Source organism: Lissotriton helveticus, chromosome 6, assembly GCF_964261635.1.
Source record: "Lissotriton helveticus chromosome 6, aLisHel1.1, whole genome shotgun sequence".
NCBI lineage: Eukaryota > Metazoa > Chordata > Amphibia > Caudata > Salamandridae > Lissotriton > Lissotriton helveticus.
In genome coordinates, this window is record NC_136067.1 from 2,124,230,714 (window position 1) to 2,124,241,568 (window position 10,855).

General features: G+C 42.4%; 1 protein-coding gene across 1 annotated transcript in view; it reads left to right on the top strand.

Annotated features, from left to right (window-relative positions):
* LOC144764101 (uncharacterized) overlaps positions 1 to 10,512 on the top strand; it is a 146,827-nt gene extending 136,315 nt beyond the window's left edge. Inside the window, exon 3 of the mRNA XM_078650268.1 lies at positions 1,884 to 10,512. Within this exon, the coding sequence (XP_078506394.1) occupies positions 2,301 to 4,043 (1,743 nt within the window). The 5' untranslated portion in view covers positions 1,884 to 2,300 and the 3' untranslated portion in view covers positions 4,044 to 10,512. The remainder of the gene's footprint in view (positions 1 to 1,883) is intronic.
* Positions 10,513 to 10,855: the final 343 nt, after the last annotated feature.

The window sequence follows — 10,855 nt, forward strand, 5'->3', positions numbered from 1 at the left end:
ATGTTTTACATGTCCTGGTAGTGACAAACAGCTAAATTCATTTTTCACTGCTGTAAGGCTGACTTTCATTGGCTAGAACAGGGAATTCCTTAGAATAATTTTAAGCTGTAATTCCTGATTTGAAAGAAGTAGGCCTTTCATGTTTCATATTTAATATCTTTGGAATAGTAATGATAAATCCTCTTTACTGGTAAAGACTGATTTACCATTCCTATTTTAAAAATGCTACTTTTAGAAAGTGGACTTTTCTCTGCTTGTACTGCTCTTTGTGCCTTACACCCTGTCTCTAACAAACATCTGGGCTAGGTGACCGACCCCTTTGTGCATTCCATCTAGACAGCCACAGACAGTGCACAGGTTGGGTGTGATTTAGCACCCATCTGCATCCATCTGTATTCCGATGGGTCTTCCTGGGCAGATGGGAGGAAGGGGCCCACCCTTACACATCACAGGGTAGTGGACTGACCCATACAAATTACTGATAACTCCCTTTGGTAGTCTGGAGTGAGTGCTGGGATTGAAAGGGATACTGGTGCACTTCATAACCACTCTTTGGAGTTTCCCTCCGATCATAGGCACATTAGGACGTAAGTGCTAAGTCTCTGGCCCCGTCAACTCCGTCACTTCTGGATCTACACAGAACCGCTGTCAGAAGAACTGTGGAGCTGCAGAAAAGACTCAAGTGGATTGTTTTTGTGGAAGAATTGCTTTTCTGTGTGTTGCCCTGTGGAGTGCAGCTCTCTGGAAGGAGAGCTAGACTCTGCCTTCACTCCAAAGTGTGCTCCAAGGGCTTGTTAGCTTGCCTCCTGTTTCTGAAGTTTCAGAGACACAAAAGACTTCCTGCAGTTCTGCTGATGCTGCTGGACTCTCCCTTCTGTACGTCCTACCCTTGTCTGAGGTGCCCTCTCCAAGTTCTAGACCTCAGAAGTGGTTTCTACAGCTGAGTCTCTGCCAAATCTGATGTGACACAGCGTGAACCCCAGCAAAGTCTCTTCCGCTAGATGGCACAAGGCCTCCCCACGCACACTGCACCCCAAGCTCCAAGGTACTGTGTTCAGTGGGCCCTAATGGGTCCCTGCAGTCTTTCTGCACTCCATTGTAGTCCGCCTGCACTTTGAATTTGTACCGGTCCCTCTTGACCAACCTGAAGTATCCTTTTTTAGTGTTAACTGCTTTTAATCATTTTATTAGCTTTTATTTCTTCAAAATTCAATATCTCAGCTTCTACTTGATTGATTTTGATGATCGTTTTGGACTTGTTTTACTCCGATAAATGTTCTCTATATTTCTAAACAGTCTTTTTGTGATGTATTCACTGTGTTGTTGCATGAGTTATTGCATAAACCCTTTAAACATTGCCTTTTAAGCATGCCTGCTCTGTGCCCAGCTACCAGGGGGTGAGCACAGAATAATTTGGAATTGTGTTGTGACTTACCCTGACCAGGATTGCTGGCCCTACTTGGACATGGTGCATACCTCTGCCAACTAGAGACCAGGTTTCTAACAGGTTCCATCTTGCATTATTCGTTAGGCCGTTTGATAATAGGAACCGTTCCCTGGATAAGAAGGGAGGCATCTGGTTGCCATGAATTTAACATTGTAGTGTGTCGTGAGTGAAGATCTCACTCACTGAACACTGAACAAGCAACAGCCTCTGGTCTCTTGGTTACTCCTTGAGTCCACACTCCTCAATAGAAGGAGATCACAGAAAGATCGTATGCCCTTACTCTGCCTATTGCATATTTACATTAAAAGTGGAATCTAGAATTTCTTCAGCGCACTTGTCTATATGGACACTTAAATGTATCATTAAATGCCAATAGGTTTTTCTGATGGGCTTTGCATTTAAGCTTATTCATTGTTTCTTTTTCTTAATCTAACAGGTGAAATAAATGCAGTAATGAATGACAAAAGTAAAGCTATTAAACATCACTGGTGTGGGGAGTGATGTAAAAACAGTATGCCTCAAAAACTCTTCCCTTGAAGGCTAATGCCGCGCCGAAGTCTTTTTCTACAGCAGAAAACCCAAACTGCCCAATGAGGTCTGTACTTGGCTCTTAGATATCAGCTGATAGACATTGGAGACACAACACACTGGCATTCTGAAGCAAGTCTAAGGTGCTCATTACGAATGAAGAGATAACCTGGTATCAGAAAGAACACAAAGGAGAAAAACCATATGAATTTCTAGAATGTGACAAAACATTTATTAGGCAAAAAAAGAGCAAGTGTGACATAAGAAACTTCATACTGGAGAAAAACCAAATCGATGGATTGACTGTGGAAACGTGTTCTTTGCAATGAAAGACCTAATGCAGCATCATAGTGTCCACGTAGAGGAGAAACCATATAAATGTACAGAATGTAATAAATTGTTCAGATGGAAGGAGAGTCTAAAGCGGCATCAAATGATCCACACTGGGGAGAAACCGTATGAATGTACAGAATGTGACAAAGCATTTATAACAAATGAAAAGCTAACACAACATCAGAAAATCCACACTGGGGAGAAACCGTACCAATGTACAGAATGTGACGTGGCATTCATTAGAAAGTCACATCTAATGAAACATCATAAAATCCACACTGGGGAGAAACCATATCAATGTACAGAATGTGACAAAGCATTTATAACAAATGGACAGTTAACACAACATCAGAAAACCCACACTGGGGAGAAACTGTATGCATGTACAGAATGTGACAAGGCATTTATAACAAATGGAAAGCTAAAACGACATCAGAAAATCCACACTGGGGAGAAACCATATAAATGCACAGAATGTGACATGGCATTTATTTTCAGTGGAGACCTAAAAAACCATCAGAAAACCCACACTGGAGAGAGATCATATCAATGTACAGAATGTGACAAAGCATTTATCAGAAATGGAGATCTAAAGCTGCACCAGAAAACCCACACTGGAGAGAGATCATATCAATGTACAGAATGTGACAAATCATTTATAAGAAATAGAGAGTTAAAGCAACATCAGAAAATCCACACTGGGGAGAAACCATACCAATGTTCAGAATGTGACATGGCATATATTAGAAAGTCGCATCTAATGAAACATCAGAGCGTCCACACTGGGGAGAAACCATATCAATGTACAGAATGTGACAAAGCATTTATAACAAATGGAGAGCTAACACAACATCAAAAAATCCACACTGGGGAGAAACTGTATGCATGTACAGAATGTGACAAGGCATTTATAACAAATGGAGAGCTAAAACAACATCAGAAAATCCACACTGGGGAGAAACCATATAAATGTACAGAATGTGACATGGCATTTATTTTTAGTGGAGGCCTAAAAAACCATCAGAAAACCCACACTGGAGAGAGATCGTATCAATGTACAGAATGTGACAAATCATTTATCAGAAATAGTCGGCTAAAGCAACATCAGAAAATCCACACTGGGGAGAAACCATACCAATGTACAGAATGTGACATGGCATTCATTAGAAAGTTACCACTAATGGAACATCAGAGAGTCCACACTGGGGAGAAATCACATCAATGTACAGAATGCGACAAAGCATTCAGGACATATGTACAGCTGAAGCGACATCAAAAAGTCCACACTGGAGAGAGACCATATCAATGTACAGAATGTGACAAAACATTTATATCCAATCGAGATCTGAAGCGACATCAAAAAGTCTACACTGGAGAGAGACCATATCAATGTACAGAATGTGACAAAGCATTTATAACAAATGAAGAGCTGAAACGACATCAAAAAGTCCACACTGGAGAGAGACCATATCAATGTACAGAATGTGAAAAAGCATTTATAGCAAATGGAGAGCTGAAGCGACATCAAAAAGTCCACACTGGAGAGAGACCATATCAATGTACAGAATGTGACAAAGCATTTATAACAAATGGAGAGCTAAAGCGACATCAAAGTATCCATACTGGGGAAAAACCGTATGAACGTACAGAATGTGGCAAGGCATATATAAAATATAGAGCGCTAAAGCAACATCAAAAGATCCCCACTGGCGGGGAATCCGTATGTATGCACTGAATGTGACAAATCATTTATAACAAATGGAGACCTGAAGTGACATTAGAAAATCCACATTGGGAAGAAACCATTCAACTGCACTGAATGTGAGAATGTGTTTATTATAATGTCATGTCTTATGCAACATCAGATAGTCCACACAGGAGAGAAAACCTATGAATGTACATAATAGTACATCAGAAATTCCACACTGGTTAGAAACGATAATGCTGTACTGAATACGACTTAGCAGTTTACAGAATGTGACAAGGCATTCATCACAAAGCAAAATTGAATACAAAATCAGGAAGTTCACACAGGAGAGAAAATGTATGCATTGAATACCACAAAGCATTCTTAATTAATGGACAACTGAAGCGATGTCTGAAAATTTACATGGCAAAAAATCCTATGTTTTACAGAGTGTAATAAAGTCTTCCAAGGAAGAATAAACTAATGCAGCATCAACAAATCCACACTAGGGAGAAACCCTATTAATAAATAGAATGTGGCAAGGGATCGATTACAAAACAAAATGTAATATATCAGAATGTTCACACAGAAGAGAAACTCAATAAATGTATTGAATGTGACCATGAATTCATAAATGGAGAGTTAACACAACATCAAAAGTCCACCCTGAAGACTGCACTGATTGTAGCAAGGCATTTGTTAGCAAGGGAGAGTTAAACAACATCCAAGTCCCCACTGGGAAAAATCTATATGAATGTACGGACTCAAATCAACCAATGGTTATTTATTAAGCGCAGCAAATCATCCGTGAGATTCTCAAGTCGCTGGGGGATGTGTTGCTGTCCGGAGGGGCTGATCAGTTGAAGAGCCAGATCTTGAGTTCTTTCCAGATTTTGAGTTCTTTCCAGATTCATTGATGAGTCAGATCTCCAGTGCCGGGGAAGTTCATTCCAGGTCTTTACAGCCAAGTGGGAGAAAGAGCAGCCTCCGTGCCTGGTTTGACACTGGGAGTGTGAGCGAGCAAGAGGGAGGCAGAACCCAGGTGTCTGGTGGGCTGGTTAAAGAATACACTTTGGCTGATGTAGGACGATCCTTCGTTGTGGAGTGCCTTATAAGCATGGGTCGGTATCTTGCCTCTTTTCTAGACTGGGAGCCAGTAGAGTTTACTGAAGTGGGGATTGATGTGGGTCTGCTTCACGAGGTTGAGGATTAGCATTGCTGCTGAGTTCTGTATAGTCTGCAGTTGTCTCTGGTGGTTAGTGTTGATTCCTACATACTGAGTTTTTAGGTAGCCAAGCCAGTTGGTCACCAGGGCTTGGGTGATCATTTATCTGGTGCTGATGGGGAGCTGCAAGATCAAAAGATCTTACAGCGCATGTGCATTGTGAGTCATGGGCATGGTCTGTAAGGGAGGGGAAGAAACCAGGTTCTGCCGACCACCATGCGTCGCTCCAAGGAGATGCCTGGTAACTGAAGATGAGGACTTCCGTCTTGTCTGTGTTCAGTTTTAGTCAGTTGTGCTTCATCCAGTCGGTGATGTTGGCCGGGCACCTATGTAAGTTGTCTCTGGAGTTGGTGAGGTGGGTGTAGAAGATGACTTTCAGCCCGTGTGATCTAATAATGTTGGCTAGGGGTATCATGTAAGTGTAGAAGAAGGTGGGGATAATTGAGGATCCTTGTGGGGTACCACAGAAGATGTCCTTGGGCTCAGGAGTAGGGCAGGAGTCTGATTTTCAGAGTTTTTCTGGTGAGGTAGGAGGCGATCCATTTCAGGGCATTTCCTTGGATTCCAATGTGGTGGAGCTTGTCGATCAGGATCTGGTGGGAGACCATGTCAAAGGCAGCCGAGAGGTCAAGGAAGATGGGGGCTGTATTCTGACTGAGGTCCAGAAGGGCTCTGATATCATCTGTGGCTGCTATCAGGGCAGTCTCTGTGCTTTGATTGGCATGGAATCCTGAATGGGAGGAGTCCAGGAGGTTGTTTTGCTCCAGGTGTCTGGTCAGCTTACTCTTGATGGTCCTCTCGAAGACTATGGCCAGGAATGAGAGCAGGGGTATCAGTCGGGAGTTATTCATCTGCTCTAGGTCTGCTGAATGTTTTTTAGGAGGGGTTTCACTTCTACATGTTACCACTCTTCTGCGGAGGAGGCCAAGGCGATCGATCTGTTATGTGGGTTTGTGAGCTCTAATCTGATCACCTTGCTCCTGAGGTTAAAGATATGGTGGGGGCATGGATCAGCGGGTACCCCAGAGTGCATGGAGTTCATTATAGAGGTGGTGTCTTGTGCAATGAGGATATCCCAGGAAGTAGGCCAGAGGTCCGAGTTAGTGTCAGTGGGTGTGAGGAGGTCGAGGCTGTCACTTGCAGAGAGCTGAGGTTCAAAGTCCCTGTAAATGACAGCGATCTTCTAATGAAAGTAGTCAGCAAGCATGTAGCACAGATCCTAGGAGGGAGTTATGATATTCTCTGTGGCTGCAGGGTTGCTGAATTCCATGATGGTAAAGAGCTCATTGCTGTGGTTTGATCTGATCTTTATCCAGCATGTGAGGGCTCTCTTCTTTAAGGAGGAGGTGGTAGTGGTTGATCGATCTCCTGAAGGTGGTGTAGTGCACTGGATTCTTATTGGTACGCCATCTTCTTTCTAGCCACAACAGTTTCATTTAGAGGTCTGAAGTTCCAGGGTAAAGAAGTTAACACTCTTTGCCGATTCTCTGATCTTGGTCGGGGCGGCATAGTCGGTGATCCAGTCTGAAGTTCCTGAGGGCCTGTTTAAGGTCTGGAGCTGTGTCCAGTCAGTTGGCACGGAGAGTGTTTCAGTTCTCGTCTGAGAAAGTTTTCCAGTTGCGCTGGGTTGTTTGTCTTTGGTTGCCGTAGTATTGTGCCCTGTGATGGTGAAGTGGACAATGGAGTGGTCGGTCCAGGTGAGGTCTGTCACATGGTGTTACTTGATTGTTTCGCTGGAGATGAGGATAGAGTCAAGCATGTGCCCTAAGATGTGTGTTGAGTCGATGACGAGTTGGATGACGCTGATGTTGCTCATGCTTTCTAATAGGTTGGCAGTGCTGACGTCGCTAAGGTCTTCCATGTGGAAGCTGAGATCTGCTATGAATATGTACTGTTCAGAGGCAATGGCGAGTTAGGTGATGAAGTAACGGATGGCTTTGCAGAACTCTGGGCGAGTTCCTGGAGAATGTTACAAAGTGTTCTTTATGGAGTAACCCTATGAATGTACAGAAAGTGACAAGGCATTTATTAGAAAGGCACCGCACAGCCAAAGTACCGTAGGAAAGCCCACCCTGGGGAGGAACCATATAAAGGGCCACGGGTATGCCTAGACGTGGGTCCCGGGCTCACTGTACACTGGATTCAAGATGACTGATGAGGGGTGAAACCCCGAAACCGGTCCCAGTATGCTTGTTTCTGGTCCAGGGAGGACCTGCCTTGAAAGTTCAAGCTGGACTGTACCCATGAGGAGCAGGGCCAATGATTTGAATATGGTTAAGTCTTAACTGGCGTGGCATGGTGAGCAAAAGAACAATGGATTTAACCCAGATCACTTGACTGAGGGTGAATGTTTGAATTATTCCGAATTCCGTCTATCATTTGTGCTTCTTTTGGTTACGTATATAAGCACAATACAAATTTTAAACCATCAACACAAGACAAGAGACCTTGTATCAATTGTATCAACTCTATGCCCGCATATGTAGATTGAGGTGGTCTACAATGTCACTTCTGGGTGTGGTGACGAGATAACACATCCAGTGATGTGTCCTGTTTACAAAGCTGACTCGTTGTCACTAAGCAGCATGACAAAGCCCTTTTCCTGTTCCAGAGTCTACTATAATAAACTGTCATGCCAAATTAAACAGTGCTGTACCACACTCCTCTCCGACTGGGCTCCCACCAAATAACATAAAAAACATAAAACTACTGAACTGTATGGGCCCATCTGGTGACCAAAGAAATGCAGCGGGGAGAATACGAAGTTAAATCCTCAGTCCTTGAATGGACAGTAGGAGCAATTGATAGGTCAGTGTTTCACCATCTTGAAGACATCGATACTTGGATAGAGGCTATAAAAAACGAGTCGCTTCGCTTTGCTTGTTTATGAAAGGCTAACTGTTAATTCCACAGTGATCAAGGCTTCAATCGAGCAGGATTTATAAAGCCCGGCTAATCGCCCAATAGGTTATCCAGGTGCTTGCAGGTCCTGTAGGCTTATTCGAACACCCAGGTCTTGAGGGCTGTTGGATGTGGCCCTTTTTGCAGGGTTATCCCCAAACATTTTGCTTCTACCTCCTATTTTTTTCCTGACTTGTTGTTCTTGGTTTTAGGACTCTGGGCACTTTACCACTGCTAATCCGTGCATACAGTGGATATGCTCTCTGTGTAAATTGTTAATATGATTGGATCTCCCTGATAGGCAGGTTTGGATTTACTGGTCAGTCCCTAGTAAAATGCACTGGGTGTGCCGGTGCTGGTAAATCAAATACTACTAGTGCTGCACTGATTCTGCCACCCACATGAGTAGCCCTAAAAAGATGTCTCAGGCCTGCCACTGCAGTGCCTGTGCGCAGTCTGCTAACTGCCATGTCGCCTTGGCAAGTGCACACACTTGCCAGGCTCTAACCTTACCTTTTCTTACTTATAGGACACTCTTATGGTAGGCCCAAGGTACCCCCCGGGCAAGGTGTAGTGTATGTGAAAGGTAGGACATGTACTGATGTGTGTAACATGTCTTGATAGTGAAATACTGCCAATTTCGTTTTTCACTATTGAAAGACTAGCTTGCCCCATAGGACCGAATGGGGAATGCTTTGTAACATTTTACAAGCATATATTACCATAGGGATAAGATGGACAAATAGAATCTAGGCGCTCTGAACTCAGAATTTAATAACACATCTTTTACTAAAGATGGTTTTTAAATTGTGCGTTTGAAAATGCCACTTTTAGAAAGTATTAAGAAAGAAAGAAGATCCCCTAGGTACTACTTTAGAATGCTGCTATTTATTTAAGCAGACTTAGTGTCTTGACCGTACTGTTCAAAGGCAAAATTTGACTTTTATCACATACATTTTTTATGTACTTAAATGCTTTTTTACAATTACATATGTCTGAGCGTGACACAATCAGTTTACATCCAATATTTTTAAACAATTAACAGTTGAAGAATAGTGAACAAGAGACATGAATTCTTCAAGCTACAACAAATAATGTTACAAAAATTAAATAACAACATGTAATAATTACACCAGCATATTCAGTTACAACAAGCAATCCTGAAGCCTGCTACTTAACGCCTTAGTTAGTTAGGACTGCTGTCACAAGGGCAGTTTTTCTGTGGGGCTAAATCTTTAGGTGAAGGCGTCCTTAGAAAACCAGCTAGACATGGACTAGTGAATTGCCCTTTGTGAATGAAAAGGAAAGGTTGTTGTGTTTCCAATCCCGTATGTCGTGGGATTTTCGTCAGAGCTGGGCACGGTGTAACCTGTTGGTTTAATAGAATGGACAAATAAATATGGGCTCTTTCTCGCTATTGAGACTATTAACTATTGTAGTGAGTGAAGTACCTTTATCAGTAAAGAGACTCAGTCAGGTTTCTCAAGACCTCTAAGGCTGGACCTGTAGTGGAAAAAACGGGAAGAGACAGAGACATCTTGTCTCAGTATTGATTGATATTCGGCCATTAAATATATATTGCTCCAGTAAAACTAAAAAGCATAGAAACTTACGTTGATTTGGGTTGTTTGTAGATAGTTGGCCTCGAGTCTTTTCAGCAGTCTAACCTTGGTGTGAGTTAAAGACAGAAACACCACGGTGTTTTAGTTCAACAAAGTGTTGTGGAGATGACCCGTACATTTATATAGTGTTAAGTTAGCATGAGCTTATTAGAAGTTTAAACGCCATTTTTCCTTGCCTGCTCTGCTTTGCACACAACACACTCTGCGCTGGTGTTTAGAGAAACGATAGATGCTTTGCTTCACATGAGAATAACTTGTTTGGCTGCATTTCTAGCCTGCTTCGATAGTTTAGTCTGCACAGTATGCGCTGACACCATCAAGGTTATTTTAGACACTGAGGTTGTTGTTCTAACGAATCAGCGCACTTTCTAGCCATAACATGTATGCAGCTGTGGCCACCTCTGAGGTTCGAGACGCTTAATAATGCACTGGGTGGGCATGAATAGACACACTTGGAGAACATTCGTGTGCTGAGAGCTTGAGGAGAATATGATGTGATCCACTCCTGCTGATTACCAGAGGTATGGGGCCACCCATGTAAACCTGTGAGACATTCTATTAGTTATAAAAATAACTTGCTATCTAGGGAGGGCGAAATATAGGTATATGTATAACCTGTTTCCCTTTAGCATTATAACATGCTTTCTCCCTTTGTATTTTATGGAACAGTAACAATGCTGACAACCTTGCTTTTTATAATATGTTTACTTATACTAGCTAAGATGCTGCTCATGAGAACATGTTGTTAGAAATAAATATTTCAAACTTATTCGTGTCTCATTTACTCCTTTTTTTGTACTGATATGATAGTATAACGAAAGAGTGTTCTTGTTTCCACCTTACCTGAGGTATCCTAAGTTTCATGTTCTGGGTTGACTAATCATTGGGGTTTTCACTATAGGATGAAGAACCGATGAGTCACTGATGCTAATCTGGTAGGGGATGTTAGGTACTAAGGTGAGTTTTGGTGTACCCTAATTCACTGAGGTCCTAGGTCTCTATGCACAGTTCTGTATAGGAACGTCGTATATACAAGGCGCTTGAGTAGTGCTACTATCAGTCCTTTTTTTTTTTTTTAAATCTTTATTGCCAATGTCACAATTCACACAGCT